A 25489-nucleotide genomic window follows, 5' to 3' on the forward strand; every position below is an offset into this window, starting at 1 on the left:
AATTTTATGTCATTAGGAAAACAGATTTGAATAGCATATACCATGAATCAAAATAATTGCTATCCTAAGATACAAGAGATTATATGGAAAGATTTGAGACATTATGCAGATACCTTACTGGATTAAGGTTGAGTCTTGTCATCCAACATCTTAAATAGTAACTATTAATATTTAAATTACATAAAGGCTATTCAAAGATATTAAGTTTAGCAGAAACCCCAAGGGACCATCACTAATTATTTTTTTTAATTTATTTATTGTGAGAGAGCGAGCAAGCAAGGGAGGGGCAGACAGAATCCCAAGCCAACTCCGTACTGTCAGCACAGACCCCCACACGGGGCTCAAACTTTCAAACAGTGAGATCATGACCTGAGCCAAAATCAAGAGTCTGACACCGAACTGACTGAGCCACCCATCCAGGTGCCCCCCATCAGTAAATTTTTAAGAGATCTACATTGTCTTACCATAATTTAAAAATAAAACTCACATAATAAGTGGGCCGTGATCATATAGTAATTAGTACACTGTAGTGAAAATATAATAAATTGTATTTTTCTACCTTAGCATCAATTTACCTTTCCCAGTTATAAATGTGACTATGAGTTTCATCCATAAGCAAAATATCATCAACTTCATCTTCAATATGAAAAGGATGACTGGAAATTGGCTCATCCATTGGAAAAGAATATATGCTCATGTAAGGATGAGAAAGCGCTTCCTCTGCAGTCAACCGATCCATTGGGCTAAATGTCAGAATTTGTTCCAGGAAATCCAGTGCTGCAAAAGAAAGAGATAAAACACCTTAACTGTACTGGAGGTCTGCCAACCAATGTAGGGGAAAAAAAGGGATTATACAATTAAAAGGTAAATTAATTTATCAGTGAAATAAAACTGATTTACAGATTAAAAAGATACCTATTCAATAATCTTAATAAATATTTGAAATGTACCCCAATCTCCTATTATGCTCAGTTACAAAAAAAAAAAAAAAAAAAAGAATATATTAAGTTGAATCATCTGAAACTTCTATTTTTGTCAGTCAAAAATGGGCAAATGACAGCAATTTCATATGGTTCAACCTAATACTATAGGTCGTAATCTCAGCTCTGCAACTCACAAGCTTAACTGAATTACTCCCTAGCTGTCAAGAGCTAGACAGATTACTTAAACTTGAACTTCAGTTTCTTCATGTATAAAATGGGTATATTGACAGATATCTTATAAGGTATAAAAATTAAATGTAAAGCATAGTGTCTAGTGCTTAATAAAAAAACACTTTCCCCTTTCCTTCCCTTATCTCACTGACTAGCTGCTGTACTAATTTGTTGATCTCTGTCTCACATCAATCACTGGGCCTTCCTAAGCTGCTAACTCAGCCTGAACCACACTGTCACCAGCCTAAAGGTTGCCCTTACACCACCACACACTTGTATGCCTTATGATTTATACCAATCTTCAACTTTGAGTGATTTCCCCCATCTACTTTCTCTGCTCCCTAGCCGTACAGGCCTGATGAAAGCTACATGCAAAATCACACCCACGGCTCACTACAAATTCATACTGTGGAATTGCAATTTGGCCTTTGCTATTGCTCAGCAATGTTCCACACCATCTCTTTACACTATCATTCTCAACAGATAAACCCGCTTCACATTTACCTCAATCCCTAGTTCTTCACTATGGCCTGTCACACACCCTCGTATCTTTACCTCTGTCTCTAAGGAAAAGATAATTCTTCCATTTTCAATTCCCGATTTCTCATTAATGTAAACAATAGCTGATTTTTTACAGCCTTTCATATTTTACAAAGTGTTTTCATATACATTATCTCATTCAATACTCAATCACTCCAATAAAGACTATAGAAACTAAGACTCACTGCTATTCAGGCCCTGCAGTGGCCCAGGGCTGAGGCCTCTTCCTCTCCTCCCCCTTATCCCCCTCTTATCATATTACCCTAATCTAGGAAGTCATTTCACAATACATCAAGCTGTTCTTGGTTGTCTTGCAAAAGAGTCTATCTTAATTAGCCCAGGGACCATGTGTCACAAGGCAAGAGAGACTCTAAGGCACAGTTATGAAGGGCTGACCCAGCACAATCACCATTCTCAGAGAGAAGGGAGATACATATCCCAATACACAAGAGGAATATACTCAAATCCCTAGCATTTGGGAACTGTAGGCAGCAGGTGGAAAGAGGAAGAGATAACAAAGAAACTAGCTAGGCTGAGCTCCCAAGTGCATGCAATATACACATACATAGACTATTTCCATAATTACAGAAAGTTCTATTGGACAGCACTGCTCTAAAGGAAATAAATCTATTTGCTATGATGGTGTTGAAGTGTGCTAAGACATAAAAAAAATTTTGATGTGAGAAAGCAAAATGGAGGATGAGAGATAAGTATAGGGTGAAATGAAAAAAGATTATTTCATTGAAAGATGAAGACCACTAGGGTTCTGGGGCGCCTAGGTGGTTCAGTCGGTTAAGCGTCCGACTTCGGCTCAGGTCATGATCTCACAGTCCGTGAGTTCGAGCCCCGCATCGGGCTCTGTGCTGACAGCTCAGAGCCTGGAGCCTGTTTCGGATTCTGCGTCTCCCTCTCTCTCTGACCCTCCCCCATTCATGCTCTGTCTCTCTCTGTCTCAAAAATAAACATTAAAAAAAAAAAAAAAAAAAAGACCACTAGGGTTCTTAATTGTCTTCATTATTACATGTTAATTCATATGTACTTAATCTTGTTTGGCTTTTTCCTCTGAAGATCATGAACAGAGTGGGAGAAAAGAACATGTATTTCTTATGAAGTCCCCATTGCCTCAGAATGTGCTCTGTTCCAAAAATAAAACTCCAATGTTAATCTTGATTAAGAAGAAACTGGTGTAGAGCACATCTACACAACGTATCTTTAGTCTCAGGAAATTTAAAAACTCTGCTATGCACTTGTATATAAGCATAGTTCCGCTACTTGTGAATACCAAGGATCTTTGGCTGATGGTTAATTAACCCATTATGAAAGACATACATCCCAGCCATCAGGCAAATATTCAAGTTGATTCAAAACCAACTAAGACATGGTCCTGACCCTAATGAGGGTAGGGGAAATAGAAGATTCAAGTTTGGCTAGCCTGCAAATGCTTCAACAGCAATGTCCTACATTATTACTAGCTTACCTCTGTGGATAAGACACAGCAATAGCGACAACGGCTCAAAGCCAATCAAGGTTATTCCTGAGCAATGTCTCTCAACCTGGCTGAGTGGGGCCACACCTGTAGAGGGCTTTAAAAACAGACACCTGCTCTACTCCCCACCCTACCTCTGGATTCTGACTGAACAGTCTGCATTTTTAAGAAGCTCCCACTTGGGACACCTGGGTGGCTCAGTCAGTTGAGCATCGGACTCTTGATTTCAGCTCAGGTCATGCTCCCTGGGTCATAGCATCAAGCTGAGTACAGAGTCTGCTTCAGATTCTCTCCCTCTCTTCTGCTGCCCCTGTCCCCATCTTGTGTTCTCGTTCTCGTTCACTCTCTCTCTCAAAAAAAATTCTCCCACAGAGGATTCTGAGGCACAGTCCAATGCTACGTGACTACTGTTCAGTTACGAAAAAGGGTGTCATGACATGGCTACAAGGTCAGGAGCAAGACAGCGCACTGGAATCTGAATGTGAAGATAAGACTTGAAGACTGGTTAGGAATGTAGAACTACTGAAAAGGAAGCCTACAAAACCTGCTGAAATTAAATACAGCTGCTTCCTCATTACTTAGGCATTTACAATATAGGTTCTAAGCACAAGTGAAGAAAACAAAATGTCATTATGATATCCCCATCCAGTGCCTATTTCTCAAAACACTTGCTACTTTAAAACACTTTGATACACACTAACCCAAACCACATATAGTGATCAGAGTGGGTAACATGAATAATGGATATGTAATTAAGAGAAACAACTATATATCCCTAACTTGATTCATGAAAGAACCATACAATACTGACATCGATGTATCTTAATATGATAATTCTTAAAAATATAAGACACAATCAACTTTTAAGAAAGATTTTCCTTATGTCCAATGCTCATCCTTAAAAAAATGTTATCCTGGGGCACCTGGCTGGCTCAGTCAATACAGCATGCAACTCTTGATCTGGGGGTTGAGTTCGAGCCCCACATTGGGTGCAGAGATTATTTAAAAATAAATTTTAAAAAAATTATCTTACTACAGGTAACCACTACAAGAGTTAAAGACTTTTGTATATTATTTGTATCAACAAATCCTGAAGACATGTCACTCTTTTTTGAAACATAAAATTATTGTGTTAATGGTCAACAAAGTTTTGATTCTAAGTTCCTACCCCTTTCAAGCTTGCACAAATTCTCATATTTAGCACCTAATATTCCTAACACGAACCTGCAAACTCTAATGTAATGTGTTTGCTCATATGGAGTTTTGCTCTTTCCTCTACTTCCTTGCCCAGAAGCCTTTGCTTTCTCCCAACTCAATTCACTTTCATATGTAAATAACATGCATATTCATACCCAACTTACTTATCATATAACCCTCACAGAACATTCTAGCTTAATGAGGGACAGGGTTTCTAGATGCTCACCTATGCCAGAGAATCAGAGGTGCAAGCTAAAAAAATAGATGGAGTTAGAACCAGGAGAGGGGTTCAGTTTATTCAATCTGAAAAATTATTCAGAGGAACAAAAAAAGATATCCCTCTCTAAGATTCAGGGAAAGGGAAAGTAAGGGTTGAAATTTTAGATATATCTTAATGTCTAGACTTTTTGGGAATATAGAGATCCTGCTTGCATGCATGCATGTGCACACGTGTGCACGCACATGCACACACACACATACACCCCATTACATGATGGTTACTCTTGAGTAACGATACCTTCTCGACTAATTCCTGGAAGCAGCTGAGTTAAAGGTTTGTGTGGCTCAGTCATGTCATTTCTAATGTAAACTGGAATTACGCTGAGAAGCTCCTGACGATCTTCCTCATGTACTACAGGAATAGATTCTAAAATCAGCTGCATCTGTTCAAGTTCATGTGCACCTGAAATTAGATAAACATCAAATACAATATAAACATATTCCTCAATGCTTACTTATTTGCAAAAGACATTCTAAAGTTATAGGAAACTAACTTAAATACTGTAATGACCACTGGGAGGAAAACGGTTTTAACTGAATCTTTAATCAGCATGTTTCTTTACTTTGAATATCATCAATCTACTCAAAAAGCAGATCTATTCCGATTTCAGCTCACTGACATATTTACTTTTGGCTGCTTTGTTGCCATAAGAAATTGACCCTTTATGTTTAGCCTCAAATTAAGGCATCATAAAGTAGTGAAGAAAGCAATGAACTGGGATTCAAGACACATGGATTCTAGTCGTGGCTGTATCGCTAATTAACTGGCTATACCTCTGGGCATACTTAAGATGATAAAGGCTTTCATCACCAGTAAAATGGATGGCTGGACCAGATCTGCACAAGAAGTTTTATAGTTATAGGTTACACTCAGGTAGCCATTTCAGAACCAGTATTAAAGAAATAAAAGCGGGAAGAGGTGCCTGGGTGGCTCAGTAGGTTGGGTGCCCAACTTTGGCTCAGGTCAGGTCATGATCTCACAGTTTGTGAGTTCGACCCCGTGTCCAGATCTGTGCTGACGGCTCAGAGCCTGGAGCCTGGAGCCTGGAGCCTGGAGCCTGGAGCCTGGAGCCCGGAGCCTGGAGCCCGGAGCCTGGAGCCCGGAGCCTGGAGCCTGTTTCGGATTTTTTGTCTCCCTCTCTCTCTGCCCTTCCCCCACTCACACTCTGTCTCTCTCTCTCTCTCAAAAATAAATAAGCATTAAAAACTAAATAAATAAAAGGGGGAACTTTAAGCTAAATGGTGACTAAAGAAAACCATTCAGTTTGCCTTTCCACGAATTTCTGGAATCCATTCAATCTCCCAAATTTTTCTTGGGGTTCCTACTATGAGCAAGGTACTTTAAAATACAGCTATGAGGGCACCTGGGTGGCTCAGTCGGTTAAGTGGCTGACTTGGGCTCAGGTCATGATATCACCGGTTTGTGAATTTGAGCCCCATGTTAGGCTCTTTGCTGCCAGCTCAGAGCTTGGAGCCTGCTTTGGATGCTGTGTCTCCCTTGCTTTCTTCCCCTCCCCAACTCACAATCTGTCTCTCTCAAAAATAAACATTAAAAAAAAAAAAAAAAAAGTTAAAAGAAATACACCTATGAAACAAAAAGACCAAACCTCTGTCTTCACGGAGCTTACAATCTAGTGGAGAAAAACAGATAATAACTCTGTCAACATTTATGTCAAATGCCATGAAGAAAAATAGAGTAAGCAGGGAGGATAAATAGCAGTGTTAGGGGCAGGATTATTAATTTATGCAGGATGACCAAGGAAGGCCTCCTTCCTTGGAAATGCTGAAAATTAAAGAAGTTGGAGAACACACCATGCATTCATATGGAGGAAAGGAGTTACAGAAAGATGGGGAAAGGCCCAAAGGCCCATAGGAGACAGAAGGCTTGTCCAAGAAACAACAATTAGTTAAGTGTAGCTGAAACAGAATGGCTGCAGGGAATAGAAGATAAAGTCAGAATGGTACCAGAACACAAAGGGTATACTTTATCCCGAATGTGATAGGGAGACATTACAGAATTTCAAGTAGAAAAATGGCACGTTCTGATTTATGTTTTCAGAGAAATACTATGGCTACTATGTGGTAATTAGGCTACAGACAGCAAATATTAAAGCAGGAAAGACAGTTAAAAATCCTGCAATAGACCAGGAGAGACACAGTGGTTGACTGAACCACAGGGAGGTGGGAAGCTAATAGAGATAATAACAAGCAGTTAGATTCTGAATATATTTCAAAGGAAGAGTCCATAGACTCTGTACTGACCAAAGTGAAAGATGAAGCCAAGATGTTTGCCTTGGCAACTAAAAAGTGGATCTGGTTTACACAGATGAGGAAGACAGCAGAAAAAGAAAGGAGGGAGAAATACCAGTTCAGTTTTGGATAGGTTAAATTTGAGATGGTATTAGACATTTCAGTGGGTGTCTTTTATTGCTCTGTTCATTTGAGGCCTCTATCTAATAAACATCTCCCTCATGCTGCTTTTGTTGAATGGCTCACAAATTTACCAATAAAGGAGAAGAGAATTAAAACTGGATCTTTCAAATCATTTTACATATAATTCTCATTAACTGTTTAAAGTTTACATGGGTGTAAGATCAAAATATTGTTATTTAAAGGTGTTGTTTAATCCAATTATTTTTATTGCTATACTTGAACAATTCTGAATATGTTGAATGAATAATCAATATAGCGTTAAGTTCTGACCCCATTTCAAATGACTTAGAGCATGATATAACAATTATAAACAAGCTAGTTTTCCTGATAAAATATTCATTATTGTGGCAGCATTAAAATATGTCCACAAATTTGGGTGCCTGGCTGGCTCAATCATTAGACCATGCAACTTTTGATCTCAGAATCCTGAGTTCAAGCCCCTCATTATGTGTAGAATCCACTTTATTTTATACTGTTTTCACGTTTATTTTTGAGAGAGAAAGATACTGAATGTGAGTGGAGGAGGAGCAGACAGACGGGTAGATGCAGAATCTGAAGCAGGATCCAGGCTCTGAGCTGTCAGCAGAGCCCAATGCAGGGCTCGAACTCATTAACTATGAGATCATGACCCGAGCCACAAACACTTAACCGACTGAGCCATGCAGGTGCCCTGTAGAACCCACTTAAAAAAAAAAAAAAAAAAAAAAGTCCACAAATTTTTTGGTACTCTTCCCTTCAAAAGGTGGAATCCAACTTCCCTCCCTTTGAGTGTGAGGTAGACTTAGATGACTTATTTCTAATGCATAAAATAAAGCTGAAATGACAGTGTGTCACTTTTGAGTCTAGGTCACAAAATGACATGCTGCATTTAGGGTCAACTGGTTTTTGACAAGAGGGCCAAAATAATTCAATCAGAAAGAATAATGTTTTCAGCAAATGGTGCTGGAATAACTGGATATCTACATCCAAAATAATAAAGTTAAATCCTACCTCACACCATATACAAAAATTAGCCCAGAATGGATCACAGACCTAAATTCAAAAGCTAAAACTATAAAATTCTTAGGGCTCAGGCAATAATTTCACATATATGACACCAAGCAAAAGTGACAAAAGAAAAAAAATAGGTAAAATAGACCTCATCAGAACTCAAATCTTTTGTTTCCAAAGACACCATCTAGAAAGTAAAAAGAGAACCTGTGGAATGGGAGAAAATATATTCAAATCATTTTTCTGATTAAATGATTTGTATCCAGAATATATAAAGAACTCTTATACCTCAAATATAAAATACAAACAACCCAATTTAAAAATACGCAATGAAGGGGCACCTGGGTGGCTCAGTCGGTTAAGTGTCCAACTTCAGCGCAGGTCATGATCTCATGGTTCGTGGGTTTGAGCCCCGCGTTGGGCTCTGTGCCGACAGCTCAGAGCTTGGAACCTACTTTGGATTCTGTGTCTCCCTCTCTCTCTGCCCCTTCCCCTGCTCATGCTCATGCTCTCTCTCTCTCTCCAAACATAAGCATTAAATAATTAAAAAACAAAAATATGCAATGGATCTAGATAGTTCTCCAAAAATGACACATTGTCAATAAACACACACTCAACATTATTAGTCATTAGGTAAATGCAAATCAAAACCACAATAAGATACTACTTCATATTCAAAAAGAATATAAGACAGACTACATTTTAATTAATTTTGGTGAGAATGTGGAAAAATAGAACCCTCATACACTGCTGGTGGGAATGTAAAGTGTTACAACCACTTTGGAAAATGGTCTAGCATTTCTTCAAAAAGTTAAACATAGAGTTATCATATGACACAGTAATTCTACTCTTAAGTATATACAAATCCAACAGAATGGAAAACATAAAACTACACAAAAACTGTTCACTGATGCACATGGTAGCATCAGTAACAATAACCAAGAAGGACAAATAACCCAAATTTCCAAAAACTGCTGAATGTATAACCAAAGTGTGGCACACACACAGAGTGGAATTATTTAGCCACAAAAAGAGGACATACTAATACATGTTATAACATGGATGAACCTCCAAAATATTACATTAAATGAAATAAGTCAGTCACAAGGCCACTTGTTACATAACTTATTTACATGAAATACCCAGAACAGGCAAATCTACAGAGAAATAAAGTAGCTTAGTGTTTGTCAGGAGCTAGAAGAAAGGGGAAATGGAAAGTAACTGCTAATGGTTACAGGCTATCTTTTAGGGGGGACAAAAATGTTCCAAAATTAGATGGTTATACAATCCTGTGAATATGCTAGAAAATATTGAACTGTATATCTTAAATGGGTGAAGTGTATGGCATGTGAATTACATACTGATAGGACTTTTTTTTTTTTTTTTTTTTAAGATACAGAAGCTTTCTCCTTGCTCTCTTTTGGATCATTCATTCTGGGGGAAGCCAGCTTCATGAAGCCAACATAATGAAGACATTCAAGCAATCCTATAGAGAAGCCCATATGATGACAAACTGAGGCTTCCTAATAAGTCATGTGAGTAAGCTATCTACAAGTGGATCTTCCTGCCCCAGTCAAGCCTTCAGATGACTGCAGACCTAACCAACACCTTGACTAAACAAATCTGAGTTAGAACCACCCAGTGAAGTCACCTCCCAATTCCTGACACATACAAAGTATGAGATAATAAATGTTTGTTGTTTAAGCAACTACATTTTGAGACAGCTGGTCATACAGCAACAAATAATACAGTAATTATTTTACATATGTTGGAAGGTACTTGAGTATCAGGAATATAACCTCCAATTACAGTACTGTTTCTAGGAAAAGATTCAATCCACTCAAGCATTTAGTTTCCACGAATAACTGGTATTTTCTCAGTTTTCTAAATTGAAATTCAATCACTATGAGACATATCGGAAGAAATTTCAGATAAATTTACGGGGAAAACTACAAATGATTGGTCAATGTTACATAAGCTGAGTAGTGCAAATGTCAGCATTAAAAGAGAAAAGTAAGGGCATTTAGTCATACCATCCTTTCTTCAATAGTGTTCTCCTATGCACCCTTATCTTTCTTTTAGTAATCCTTCTTTTGTAAGCAGACCCTGCCCTTTCTTCTGCTCTTAGCATAATCTGGGAGTGGTGGGAGGGCCACTCTAAGTAAGATTGGTTAGAGAGAAAAACAATAATGTCCAAAGAGAGAAAAGACCTAAATCACCATCATGTCACTTCTCTAAAAAATCTTCAGTACCTTACTACTTCCTGGTTTTCCAAATGGAATTCTTCTGCCTACTTTCTAAGTATTCTGGCCCCATCTTAACTAGATATAGATATCTTCATTATTTGACACCTTGCTTCCATCCAACTTTTTGCACCAATTCTTGCATGTACACGATTTCTGTCATCAAACTTTTCTCACTGATTCAGGCTCATACCCTCATTTACATTACCACTTTTTTCTTTCTCTTCCTCTCACCAAAATTCTTCACTATTTCTATGTAGTGAAAAATCTCATAGCATCAAACTCAGCAAAAAATTCCTTGTTTCTGAAAGGTCAAAGGAGTCAAGCAACAGGACACGGCAGTTCAGGCAACAGGGATGATAGTGGACAAAGAATTACTGGGTTTTCAACAATAGCTAAAAATTTTGACTACGAGTGACAAATACTGACAGCATTATACAACTCAGGTATCATTTACCACAGATTACCAACAAGTATTATAAATCTAAAAATACAACATTATCTTTGGGGTGCCTGGGTGGCTCAGTTGGTTAAGCATCTGACTCTTGATTTTGGCTCAGGTTTCTCATGGTTCATGGGATGGAGTCCCACATGGGTCTCTGCACTGACAGGGTGGAGCCTGCTTGGGATTCTCTCCCAGCCCCACCTCCCGTCCCTCCCTTGCTCACACTATCTCTTTCAAAAAAACAGACATTGTACAAAAAAACAACATTATGTTTAAGATAAATACAAAAGAACACTAAAATTCTGACTATATTTGCTGTGTGAACAATTCAGTGAATATATGAAAAAGTTTTTTAAATTTTTTAAATATTAAAAACACCATTTTCTCTCTTAATATTCCAGACTACAATTGTTTTAAATCTTATATAAATCTTGCTTCATAGATACATGCAAAATTATTTCTCTTTTGGATAATTTTCCATATATTTTAAAATCTCTAACCTGCAAAGAGGGTTTTACCAGTCAGCATTTCAGCAAAGATGCAGCCTGCAGCCCACATATCAATGGCTTTAGTATAATTATTAGGAGAAAGTAAAAGACGTGGAGACCTGTACCATTTAGTAACCAATCCTTCAGAAAGATGACCCTGAAAAAGAAACAAAAACATAGTTCAGTTTTTTTCTTTAGCTGAAGAACAGTACAAAACTTGAATCCCTGATCTTAAAAACAAAACAAAAAACAATAAAAACGAATTGTGAGATCCTAACAAAATACAGCTGGTTTCTATAGTTTTAAGGCGCTTATACTTTTCTGGCTAAATAGGAGCTTAAACTCCCCCTGGGATATATAATCTATAAGATGATGTTCACATGAAGTCTGCTGACCAAAATATACTGTAAGAATTTAGTGCTGATTCTAGGTCACACTTTCAAAACATGTTTCAAAAGAGGAGCTATTTTTCACTTCAGGTCTTAATTAAGGAGCAGGCATGTTTCAAATCAATGAGGGAAAGGTAGAGAAGAACACCAAAGGTGCTACTTCTAAACTAATGCCAAGCTCCTTACTGACAACCCACGGGACTGGCTCTACTACATATCCCACTCTTAATCAATTTTGCTACTTTACATTTATAAAGCATTTAACAAAAACAGTTCTACATATATTGTGTTACTGCATCCTCAAAACAACCTTGAAAAATTATGAAGGTAGATGTTAACTAGGGGTTCTTTATAACCAAAGCAGCTCCACTTTAATATTTTAAAGATCAGGATCCCACAGATAATTTCATTTGAAAGTTAAAAGACCAAAGTTCAACTCAGAAAATACTCACTTCTTCTATGAAGGCAAAATGTTACCTAAAGTACAGTTACTATGAATCCCTTTAGCTATTCTTACTTCCCATTTTATCTTCATGCAAATTTAGATAGCAAACTAAATTAAGTGTGCCTAAATAAGGCATAACAGAATACTAGAGACTCAAAGGGACACAAGACATAAAAATTCTAATAGCATCCCCTCTTAACTTCAGATAGAACCACAATTCTGCCCTACACACTTAAGAATATATCCCAATTTTAAATAAGGGAGAGTTTCAGTTATAATAAATAACCATACACTTTTAAGAATTTTTATGTAATTAGGATCCCACTCCACCTTCCTTTTAAACACAGATTCTGACTGAAAGATCTGTATCAGAAAAAAAAAGGTACCATGGAAAGTTTAACACAGTTAAGGAAAAACATCTGTCATAATATAAAAGAAAATACAAGACCTATTCCTGATGATACACATCAGTTTAAAGATCTGTCTCAGCTGGCTTTGCACCTACCTTATGGGAATAATGGGGATCCATGATCCGTGCAAGACCAAAGTCACCTATCTTCAGCACCAAGTCTTCAGTATTAATGAAAAGATTAGCTGGTTTGAGATCTCTGTGCAGTACGTTTGCAGAGTGAATATATTTGAGCCCACGTAGCAGCTGATACATGAAAAGTCTGGCATGCTCTTCCAGTAAAGGGCCCTGCTCCAGCACATTAGCCAAGTCTGTCTCCATGTACTCCTGAACAATGTAAACACTGTTCAGTTCGGTAAGAGAGCCCACATCGTCTGTTAACTGGCTTCCACTAGGACCAAGAATTTCAAACACTTTCACAATGTTATCATGGTCAAGTCTTCTAATAATTTTGATTTCACGTAGAGCATGTTTGACACTTTGGGGATCAGTAAGGACAATTTTCTTGATGGCTACTCTTTTGTCACAGTCATTGTCTACAGCAGAAAAAACCAAGCCATTGCCTCCACAACCCAATGGTTTTAAGTCCATATACCTAGAGCCCAGATCAAAACCATGAATGTTCATGAGACTTTCAAATTTCTCTGCCATTTTGAAACCTCTACTATTGCCTTTTCCTTTCGAATTGTTGAACTTGTGTAAACAAGGAAGAAAACTGACATCAAAAGGAAAGATCTTTCAAAAAAGGAAAAGAAAAATAATTTTGCTTCCACAGCAAGATGATTTCTTGATGTTCATTGCATATGCCAACCAGGCCCGTTGAGTTCCCCTTAGATTTAAAGCTCAAAAAGCTCTACTCATATTGAGAATTAAAAAGATTGCAGTACTCATAGTTCAAGAAAGGGGCAGCAACTCTGCAGACATTTACAGAAAACACTCAAGAAACTCAAACGGAATGAAATGACATACTATGCACTCAGATTTACTGTGCTAAACGATTTAACATTTAACAAAAATGTGAATAAATATGCACACAACAGGCTTCTATGAACATTCTCCTCACAGTGCAGATACATTCAGTGTTGGACTGGTCCTGAGCAGCATCATTCTAAGGTGCTGGTAAGCACTATTTCCGTTATGCCTCTTTTCTTCCTTTGTTGCTGTGTATTTCAACAGGAAGCCCTGGTGGCTGTTGGTTAACAGAAGATGTCTTTTGTTAGTGATCAGGTGGCTCCAGCTCACCACAATCACAATCAAAGCTACCGTCCATCTTACTCTGATACAACCTAGAGGATGAGAAAAAAGAAGGAAAGAATCACCATTGCAGGAAATGCTCTTCTTACACCTTTGTTAAATGACACGAACTGAGCATTTAGCTATAAACAACTACTGGTACATTGAACTTATTTATTTATAGTCACCAAATGGAAAGATGACCCTCAATCAAAAATAGCTATCCATGTTGTAAGCAATTCACATGTACTAGCTCCGACTCTAGATCCCACCATACTAGATACTTTATAGTATTTACAGTCATTAGGTTGTAACATTTCTTAAATGCCAATGAATGAAGGAAGGTTCATAATTGTTTTACAGAGCTCTTTAGAACTTTTTGAGGACAACATTAGTAACATTTCCCTAAAACAAACAAAAAAACATAATGAGCCTGCAATGTGTTAGTCTTTGTTAAAAAAACATATTTACTTATTAACTATGCCAATCGATATCGAATAAACAAAAATCTAATAGTACAAATAAGAAATCTGCAGAGCATGCTCTTCAGTTTACAAAAGAGTGAACCTGAACAGTGAATAAACCAATAAAGGTGTTTAACTCTACCGGTAATTAGAAAAATCAAATTATTCGAGAAGAAAACATTTCAGATTAGAAAAACATTTTTAAGAGTTTGCTAATATCAAATCTGAGGAGGAATGTGGAAAAACAAGGACTTTCATACAATATTGGTGAGTTGAAATGAGTAAAAGAATGAGAAAGAGCACTTTGGAATAAATAAATATGTATATGAATAAGTAGCATACCTATGATTTGGTAATTTTTCTTCAAAAAACATTCCCTAGAGAAATACTTGCAAATGAAAAAATGCCCACTTTTTTTTGTAGTGGCAAAATATTAAAAACAGCCTAAACTTTCAACAATTGGAGAATAAATGAACTATATTCATATAGGGAACCACTATATAATAGTAAAAATGAATAGATGGTTGAAATCGCCATACACTCAATTTAAAAAAGCAAACTCAAGACAGAAACGGACATGCTGAAACCAGTTATTTCAGGCTCATAAACAGGCACAATGTTACTTTATATATCTATGTCTATATAGATAGATATAAATACAGATATATGGCAAATGTATTAAAAACATGATTGGTAAGTAACAAATTCATGATAATCATTACTTTGAGCAATGAGAGAAGGGATTACCAACAGGGTGGGGTTACACAGTATGCTACAACTACATCTTTAATTCTTTTTTAAAAATATGTATGGAGGCATGACAAATTATTAAGAATTTAATAGAACTGGGAGGTATGTATGTGAAGAGCTCATATAGTGGGGGAAGACTGGCTGACAAATAAGCAAAACACAGATGTCAGATGGCAATAACTGATGTAAAGAAAATAAAAGAGAAAGGGCACAGGGAGAGTGCTTAGGGAATGTCTCTAGTGAGGTGATATTGACAGCAAAGCCCCAAAGCAGGTGGGCCTCAGGGGTGCTGTGTGGGAGTAACTGTTGTGGACAGAAGGGCTAGCACATCAAAGCCCCTGAGGGTGAGTATGTGTCTCCTGTCTGAGACACAACTAGGTGGCCAATGTAGCAGCTCATTTAACGCATGTAATACAGGCTAACTCTTATATGAAAAGGCTTGTTGCTGCTGCTTTTTGATCTAATAGCTGGCAAAGGTGTACGTACAGTGTTATTTTCTGAATGGGTCTGAAGAAATTGGAAGTGGGACAAGTGCAATATTCATTTATTCAAAGGGCTAATCATTTAAAGGCAATGACAGACATGAAATAAAGCAGTCCATTCTGAACTTGAATTATGTGACAACTTTCAATCACCTTCAGCTGTGGCTTAAGAGAACTGCTAGCACTCTCAAACACATGAGCTGTTTCACAGTAGTGAAGCTTTTGTACAATAGGGAATCTGCCTTTATTTCCTGCCTTCTTCATATTGCCACATACCTCACATGTGGAAATACAAGATTCTGAAAAATATAAGGTACAGCTACTTGCCACAACCTGAGCAAACCACTTTCAAGAAATCCACAAACATTATAACTGTGTGAAAGAGAAACTGATGATACTGATAACTCAGAGTCTAGATAAAGGATCCTTATGGCAACAATTTCACAAAAATTGATATTTACTATCACTGAGTTCTTTTAGTAAATATGAGCACTTCTTGTATCTGATTAATGTTGTCAACAACATTAATAGCCTAACAGCTTTGTTTTACTCTAACAGAGATAGTTTCTTCTCTTTGCAAGCTTTTGTCTGCTTCTCAGAAATCAAGGAAAAAAACAAACAAGCAGACTCCGAAAGATTCTGTACCTTACCAGTTTGTGCAAAACATTTTAAAGTTAAAGTCTGCAAACAAACTTTTGAATTAAAGAATGTTTCAATTTTTAAAAGGCTTTAATTAATACTATCTCCCCTTCCCCTCAATTTTTTCTAGTTGTATACATCTTGGTACTTCCAATTCTCTACCAAATATCCTTTAAGAAACAGTACTTAATTTATTTTTTAGAAAAAGGGAGAAAGAGAGCACATGCGAGTGACAAAGACAGAATCTTAAGCAGGCTGCTCAGCCCACAGCCTGACACAGGGCTCAATTCTACGACCCTGGGATCATGACCTGAGCCAAAATCAAGGGTTGGACCTTCAACCGACTGAGCCACCCAGGCGCCCCTAAAAAAACAGTATTTTTTTAAGGCGCCAATATTTCTGAAATTTTACATTTCCAGTCTCCACCCCAAACAGAATGTTTGTTTCATACTTATCTTCTTGCCCTTGGGTAGACAATTCCTTAAATCTCAGTCAACTTTTAAGTTTTCGATAAATGTACTCAGTTCTACAGACTTGACATACAGAAAAATCTCTAAGCACTCTCTTAAGCTTCTAGTTCACTAGTAGAGCAATCATAGTCAAGCGCAAATAATTTAGCTTTGCTAAAAGTGACACCGCTATTATTGGACAGAATAGCACTATAACAGGAACTGCAGCCAGATGACTGGAGAGTCATAAGAACGCCAAGATCTCCACTCAAGGCCTCCACCCACATCTGCTCCCTTTAAATCGTAGTGAGACCCAGAAGCATCACAGACCAAAAACAACAAGGATGACAATGCCTTTTCAGATATCTGTGACTGGTCAGCACTTACAGGGGTAGACAGTGGGTAAAAAATCATATTGGGGAAGGCAAGGACTTGTAACCAACCTGAGAATCACAGAGTCCTCATTACAGATTCAGATGATGACTATACTGAAAGACTTGAACAGACTTTACAGAAACATGAGACCATTCTAGTGAAAGAAAGGAATGTTAATCACCAAAACTATAATTCTACAGTGAGGATTACACTAATAAAAAAAATGGGGGGGGGGGGGGTAAAGCTATTCTTGCCCAGTGATCTACCTCACTGCTCTGTACTAGTCTTTAAAATCCTTCAATATCCATTGGACCAAAAGCTATTGGAGCAGGTTTTCATCCAGGAGCTTGGAAAGTAAGCCCACCTTAATCAGTAAGTTGGAGATAACGCTATACTTCTGCAAGATAAAGTGGATCCACTGAATGTTTCCAATTCATTCATGCTCCTTTCAGCAAGTATTTACTAATTATATGCTATGTACCTGTGAATATACTAGGTACTGGGGGTAAAATAGTAAGTAAAAACAGACTTGTGCCTTGACCTCATGGGGTTTACAGTATGATTGGAAACAAACAATAAACTAATAAAAGGAAAAAAGAGGAAGGCAAAAGGGGACAAGTGGTACCAAGGAATGGTACAGGATGCTGAGAACCTGCACACTGGGGGATCTGACCTAATTAAGGAGATCTGGATGTATGCCTCTGGAAGCCACAAAAAGGCAAAGGCCTCCCATGCTCACTCTTAGTGACCATGAAGACAGTTTCCTCCTTATCACCCTGATACAAATCCTGATGTCTCCAACTACCTCCATCTTATAGGTCAATCATGGAGTTCTTTGGCCTGAATAAAAGCATGCAGTTACAACTTAACTGGACCAGCAGATTACTGCTCAGAGCACCCTCCATCCATATCAACAATCTCTAGAAATGTCCTATTTATTCCATTTCCTCTACCATCTTTCATGTTTAACTTCATAAAAGTCAAGTTCAAGGCCTAGACTCAGGAAAAGATACATATTCCTTCTTCATTTCCACATACTTCAAGGGAGGAAAAGGAAAACTAAGATGGGACAGTGAGTAACTTAAAATAAACCTTCCCAGCATCCTTCTAATTTCTCTACCTCCAAATGTTACCCACTCCTACCAAACCCAGTGCTGATACTGTGTTGCCTGGAGAGGGATCCTTAATTAATTTAAATTTTAATTAACATTAGCCAATGTTTTGTTTTGAACAACAACTAGGTAAATAAAATGAATTACAAGGAATGATTTATAAGAATAAAGATGGCTTTATGCTTTACCTTTGGTCTTCAGTGATCCACCATATAACAGAAGTAAGTCTTCTATGTAGCCTAGTTTGGGTACCAGCTTCCTACATTTATGACAGTTCCCTGAAACTGCATTGGCCACACAGATCTCCTCAAGCACTCCTTTCTTCCCTTAATCATCCTGCTTTCTGTCACTTAGCCTACCGCCAAGCCAAGAGAAATACAGGCACTGTGAGTCAAGCCTAAGAATATTCAGTAAAGTTATAAAATGACAAAGAAAGAAATAAAACAGTTAAATAAATAACTTCACTCTGCCCCATCTTCCCATTCTATAGAAACTGGATTTTCCTTCCCTTCCTATATAAGAACTTGGCCCCCTATCAGAAGAGGAGTCTGGATGTACAAAGCAAGTTTGAGGTGAGAGACTTAAACATATAAAGGTTACATATCTGGTTTTCTCTTCCATCTTCCACTCTACTGCTTATCAGGTTAAACGCTGACATGGGTCATCTGGCCTGATCACATGCACTGACAACTCTCCACCTCCCCCTCCTCAATGCCTCTTGCCTACTTTGCTCCTCTCTAGGGTCAAGTGAGTAACTTGAGTTACCTGGAATCCAGCCAACCTCACATCTCCTCAGCCAAAACCTAGCTGCTTTTGGAGAGAAGGGAAAGGTTGAGCTCTATTTACATTCACCTAGGACTATCTCTTAACCCTGGCACAGAGAGGTGTTGTCATAGCAAATTCATCCTCCCCTAAGATCATGTCTCAAGCTCTCATCAAAGCTACTAAGTTTCTAGGGCAGAAAAGGCCAAAGGTTACAGCTTAACTGCTTGTTCATATTCATTGACAATGCCCTTGCTCCTGATGCAGGGGAGCCCTAAGAGTTACCAGGGATCCTTCTCAAGATATGGAACTCAAGGAGGCTCATTGTGCAAACTAATGTCAATGAATGATCTTAGCATTCTGGGGTGGGACGAAGGACCTTAAAACTAAAACACCAAAGCCTAACAGGCCTTGCCTACTATCAGTATCTGCTATAGAAGCAAACTTACAAAGTCAGAGAGGATTACTTGGCTTCAAAGTATCCAATTTTTTAACAACTCTTCTACTCCCAGCTTCTGTTCTTAAATTGTCTGATCCTTTGCCTGAATATACTTTAAGAATTTGCATTTGCCTTTAACTATTTAAAAAGCCATTATAAAATAAATGCCATTATGTTTATTTAGGTGCTTATCTCTACTTGCTATTTATTCTAGGGTATCCATATTAGAATATAAAAACACAGACCAGATAACTTGGTCAAAGAATCTCTCAAGACCCTTCCAACTCTAAGTCTATGATCTGTGGAAGTACATACAACAGGTCTTTTACTTATCTGGTCTTTGTTCCCAAGCACTTCTTATGGTGGTATGCCCAGAATGGGGGAAATGTGATTGAAACTGCTATATACTAAACATTAAACAAATACAATCCTTTCTACAAATTTATGGCTGGAAATTTAAAAATAATTATAATAACCCTTCATCCCCTCTCCTATCTTTCTCTTGCCTGAGACCTCATTTCTAAGACTCCTCTCTTAACTAATGTTAAGGCAACACCAGAGCAAATATATAAGCAGGAGACAAGTGGGCAGCCTCCTCCTTCAAGTGCCTTTGGCCATATGAGGATTCCAACCAGATGAAAATTAATATAAATATCTGTAGTCAACATAGGTTAGATTACTGTACACTAACAGAAAATCCCCAACATCTCATTGACTTACAACAGAAGTTTTAAGTCATGCTCATGCAACAAGTCCAACATAGCTGTCATCCAAGTTGCTGAAGGAACTACCAGCTCTGCCACTGCCACTCGATGGTGCCAGAAGGAAACAGAATGTGGGAATACCTCACTGGTCTAAAGCTTCCATCCAAAAAAGACACATTTCACTTCTGCTCACATTTTACTGATCAAGGCAGGTCACATGGTCAAACCTGCTTCAAGGGAGTGGGGAAATGCAATCCCAACATAGTCCCAGGAGCAGATAACCAAAATGTTTTGAACAGCTTTGACTGAAATAGCTTTAATTCTACCATCCATTACATTTTTATTCAACAAAACCTTACTGCATGCTTACCATATGCCAGACATTGTTTTAGGCATTAAGATATAGCAGGGATCAAAATAGTTTAAAAAAACAAACACCCTGACCTCATGGAGCACATACTCCTAGATCATTGTAGTAGATTCTTCCCTCGCCCACTAACATTTCTTCCCCCCCCCCTTCTTTTCTAATAGTATTCTCCTTCCCTTGTCTTAGGCCATCCTTGCCCAATCTAATCTCATCTCTACTCTTCAGATCCCTCTACACTTCCAGGGCACCGTTCCCCTCCCCTTTGTTGCATGTAGCTCTTTTTTAAAATAAAAGGTTTGAGATTCAGTTGCTTTATTAATACTTTCTGAGCATAGTACCTGGTACTTGTAGGCATTTTAAAAACTGTACTGAGTGAATTAATGTAAATATCAAATTGTATTTGACAGTAAGAAGTTTTGGAGAAGATAAGCTCTATCCTCAATTTTTTCAGAATCAGATCATACTCTGACCTACCACAGGGGAACATCAGTGATGACTCCTAGATCTGGTACTTTCCTTTCCAGGCATTCCCCCCAGGAGCCTCACCCTATGGTAAACACACAGGTTTATCAACATGTGAAACAAGCTCACTCAGACTGAAAACAAAAACAAAAACCTTCAGCTTTGTTATAGTGCCTTTTTTTGTTGTCGAGGTAGTAAGAAGGGGTTGTACCACTGAAATAGAGTCTTATATTAGTAGACAAGCAGGATTCTATAGGAAGCCATTAGCCCATGTGATAGCAAGTAGGTATCATGAAGATATGGGAGACCTTGACATTATTCTGATTATTCTTCAGTTCATCCTAGCAGGCTCTATGGCATTTAACATCAAAGCTTTCCAGACTGCACATCAAACATAACTGCTGTCATTTTTCAGCTAACCCTGGTGAGGGTATGAAGAAGGCCATGCAAAACACTTTTGGACTCTCATCAAATGGACAGAACCACATACTTCATTGGAGAATAATACCCAATTAAAAAAAAAAAAAATGAATCAGAATGGCATGTAACTTTCCTGGAATATCCTTCCTGGTTTGTTTCTCATTTTCTCCAAGGCTGAACAAGCTTACAAGATTAAAAAGCACAGTGTAAGTTTCCTGTCAGATTCACACTAACGTTTGGCATTACTGAAAAATTCCTGTCTGGGTTCACTAAGCCCATATTAAAAGGGGGTAAAAAATGAATTAAAGAGATCTGACATCTAGTTCAGGATTCAAGGCTAAATTAGCTGTGTATCAAAGTAGTCCACATTTCTAGGCCTCAGTTCCTCATCAGGAAAATGATGTAGCTAAACTACATGACTACTACAGCCTCTTCCAGCTCTAAAATTTTATAATTTTTTTAAGTTTATTTATCTTTTTTGAGAGACAGTGTGAGTGGGGGAGGGGCAGAGAAAGGGAGAGAGAAAATCCCAATCAGGCTCTGTGCTGCCAGTGCAAAGCCCAATGCAGGGCTCGAACCCATGAAACCGTGATATCATTCCTTGAGCCAAAATCAAGAGCTGGATAATTAACCAACTGAGCCACCCAGGTACAACCAAAGTTTTATAATTTTAAAGAAAGGTTCAGGATTTCCACTTCTGATTGGAATGCAGAAAATTACAAGACTCTATTACTCTCACCCTATAAACCACAATAAGTTGGATAAGCTACAATATTGCAGTTTTAAAACAAACTCAACAGGAAATCTAAAGATGCAAAGAAATCTAAATTCTAAAAAAATTTTTTTAATATTTATTTTTGAGACAGAGAGAGAGAGAGAGAGAGCGCGCGCGCACGCAAGCAGGGGGAGGGGCAAAGAGAGACACAGAATCCAAAGCAAGCTCCAGACTCTGAGATGTTAGCACACAGCCTAACACAGGACTCGAACCCACGAACTGTGAGATCATGACCTGAGCTGAAGTAGGTCGCTTAACTGACTGAGCCATCCAGGTGCCCCAAAGAAATCTAAATAAATTCTAGAAAACATTAAGCCCTTCATAAAAGAAGGACCATGGCATAACTATTCTCATTCCTGGCAAAGTAAATAATTTACCACTAACAAAACTGAGAAGAAACCAACCAAATTTATAACCAACTTTAATAGCTACATGTGGTTTCAGCAAACAGATTAGAATTCAGAGGAGGCCCAGCTTCAAGTCCCACCCGCCAACTCTTCCCCACAGGTCCTCACTGAGAACAAAAATCTGAGGGTAAGGCAGGAAAGCTGAGAGAGAATCTCATGAAGCATATGGGCCTCCAACACATCCAAGGCAGCTGCCCTCTGAGGGCGGTGGCGAGGGACAAGTCAGGAAGCAATGCATTCTGAGTATAAGGCAGATGTTCTTCCTAAAGCAAATAAACAGGGCAAAAACACAAAGTACAGAAAACCTGAAGTGGTACCAGAAAGCAAAGAAATGTCCAAGCAGTCCCACGAGCTAACAGCTAGGCTGAACAGACTCAGAAAGCTGACAGGGTAGAAATATATGAAGAGATAGTCAACAAAGACTTTCCAAAACTGACAAAAGACACCTACTCACAGACTCAACAACTCAATGCAAGGCAAGCAGGATAAATATAAAGAAATTCATACCTAGGCAGATCATAGCCAAATTGTTGAAAATGGAGGAGGAGGAAAAAAAAAAAAAAAAGAGCTCCTCTTAAAAGCAACCAGGTAAAAAAGAGTTAAATATATTAAGAGAAGAATGAATAGGATGGCTGATTTATCACTAGAAATGATGAAAGCCAGAAGACAACCTAACGTCATCTTTCAAGTGCCAAAAAAAAAAAAAAAAAAAAAAAGGAAATATTAACCCAGAATTCTGTATCTAGGGAAATACATTTCAAAAGTGAAGATGAAATACAGACATTTTCAAAGAGACAAAAGTGACAAGAATTGGTCTCCCTCAGACTTTTGCTAAAAAAATGCTAAAAGTTCTTGGGCTGAAGGAAAATGACAACAAATGGAAGCTGCAGAAAGGAACAAAATCTCTGGAAGGGGTAAATAACTGGAGAATATAAAAAATCTTAAAACAAAACAAAAAACATCTACATGTTTAAATGTCTTTAAGAGATTACTGATTTAAAGCAAAAATAATAATGTATCATGGGGTTTACAGCACATGTAGAAATAAATTTTAAGACAACAAGAGCACAAAGTGCTGGAAAGGGGTGAACTGAGTCATGCAATTCTAAGGTTTACAGAATTGGTGAAATAATTTATAATATTTTAAAAAGACTGATAACTAGTAAAAGGCTCACAGGTTATCCTTAAACACCTTCTTCCTTTTTGGTCATTATGTTTACTTAATAACATGTCCATCAACGGAGAGTAAAAGGAAGGGAAAAAAGGAAAACTAAATAAATCAACAACTGCAAGTAATGACTTAGTTTGTCAAGAGGTTCTTTTATACTTTTACATCAATCATAATATAAACCAATACATTAAATGTTACAGATTCATTGGTAATTCTGAAAGAAATGGAAATTAACCATGTTAATCAAGATATACATATTTTCATTGAAATAACAAACTTGATTAAGAATGTATTATGTGGCAACTATTGTACTGGACATATACTCTTATACTAAATCCTAACAAGGCTGTAAAATGGATTTTATGACCTTTATTTCAGACAATTTAAATAATGCATTCAACATCACACATCAATGAAAGAGCCATGATTTGAATCTCAGGTTGCAGACTAAAGCCCATGACCTTCTCTCAAATAATAATGCTTTTTTTTTTTTTTTTACTGACCAGTAAACACTCCCCCACCTCTTACAGAGTAAAATATATTTCCTACAGACAGGACACTCTTCTGTATAACCAAAAAGTAATCAAGATCAGGAAATTAACACTGGTATAATACTACTATCGAATACTCAGATCCCATTTAAGTTTCTGCAATTATACCAATAATGTACTTGAGAGCTAAAGGACCCAGGCCAGAATCACATGTTACATTGACAACACAATCTTTAATGTAGTTTTCCCTTTTAGAAGCTTAAAGGAATCAAACATTTTCTATAGTCCACAAAAATTTAATTTACTGAGTACCTGGCATGTGTCAGGCACTATTTGATATTAAGACAGTTAAGGTTCTTCTACTTCCAAAGAGTTTACAATCTAGTTTACAATCTAGTGAGGACAGATTAACAAAGAAATAACATAACTCCAGATTTATCTAAGTGCTATGATTGAGTGTCTGGGAAATGGCCATCTAAGAAGCTGAAATCTAAATAAGACGGTACCAGCATTGCTATGAGATGGGAGCAGAGCATTCCAAGCAGAAAAAACAGCAAATACAACCTAAAGAAGGAAAGAACGTGGTATTTTGGAGGAAAGGATGGCAGTGTAGCCACAGCATCCTGAGCAAAGAGAGGGGGGAGTGATGTGGAGTTAAAACTAGACAAGTAGAAAAATAACACATGAGGCTCTGAATTTTACAGTAAGCACAAAGGAAAGCTATGAAGGATTTAAGCAGACAACTGGCACAGTTTCATTTACATTTTAAAAAGATGAATTCTGGCTACTGGTAGGAGAATGGACTGAAGATAATAGAGTGAAAGTAGAACCAGTTAAAAGCTATTTTCAGTAGGCCAAGTGAGGTGATGGTGGCTAAAACTAGGATGGTAGCAATCAAGATGTAAAATAGGAGAGAGATTCAAACAATATTCTGGAGACTAAGAGAATCTGGTGATGGATTAGACATGGGGGGTAAGGGAAAGAGGATTTAAGGACAACACCTAGGTGCCAATTACTGAGATGGGGAAGACTGGAAGAATAATAATATGGGAAAAAGTTCTATTTTGGATATGTTAAGCCTATTTACATAGTGTCTGTTTAGGTAACTGAGTGGTAGTATCAGGTACACACTGGATAATGTCTGGAGCTCAGGTGAGAAGTCTAAATGTAAATCTGAGAATTATCCACAGTAGACAGTACTTAAGTTGAATGAGTCGACCAGCTGGGAAAAGAATTTAGAAAGGGTTGGGGGAGGCCCAGAACTAAACTCTGGGATATGCCAATATGTGGAGGCAGGTAGAGGACAGAAGCCTGTAAAAAATTTTAACAAGGTGTGAGGTAGCAGAAAAACAAGAATATATGTCTCATAAGCTAAGAAAAGCAGGTGAATATGCAGAAAACAGTAGTCAACTATATTGAATTCTATTACAAGATCCGGTAAGATGAATTTGGTAAATCAAAAGTCACTGGTATCTTGATTAGAGCAATT

General features: G+C 37.7%; 2 protein-coding genes across 3 annotated transcripts in view; one reads left to right on the top strand and one right to left on the bottom strand.

Moving 5' to 3' along the window:
* BCL2L10 (BCL2 like 10) overlaps nucleotides 1–9646 on the top strand; it is an 81925-nt gene extending 72279 nt beyond the window's left edge. Inside the window, exon 3 of the mRNA XM_042942009.1 lies at nucleotides 9473–9646. Coding sequence (XP_042797943.1) covers nucleotides 9473–9596 — 124 coding nt within the window. The 3' untranslated portion in view covers nucleotides 9597–9646. The remainder of the gene's footprint in view (nucleotides 1–9472) is intronic.
* MAPK6 (mitogen-activated protein kinase 6) overlaps nucleotides 1–25489 on the bottom strand; it is a 36244-nt gene that overhangs the window by 3579 nt on the left and 7176 nt on the right. For both annotated transcript variants that reach the window (XM_042941998.1, XM_042941997.1), the window contains exons 2-5: nucleotides 12595–13784; nucleotides 11268–11412; nucleotides 4895–5059; nucleotides 576–777 (exon numbers count right to left, since the gene is read on the bottom strand). In XM_042941998.1, the coding sequence (XP_042797932.1) occupies nucleotides 576–777; nucleotides 4895–5059; nucleotides 11268–11412; nucleotides 12595–13149 (1067 nt within the window). In that variant the 5' untranslated portion in view covers nucleotides 13150–13784. The remainder of the gene's footprint in view (nucleotides 1–575; nucleotides 778–4894; nucleotides 5060–11267; nucleotides 11413–12594; nucleotides 13785–25489) is intronic.

The sequence above is a fragment of the Panthera leo genome, chromosome B3, assembly GCF_018350215.1.
Source record: "Panthera leo isolate Ple1 chromosome B3, P.leo_Ple1_pat1.1, whole genome shotgun sequence".
Taxonomy (NCBI): Eukaryota; Metazoa; Chordata; class Mammalia; order Carnivora; family Felidae; genus Panthera; species Panthera leo.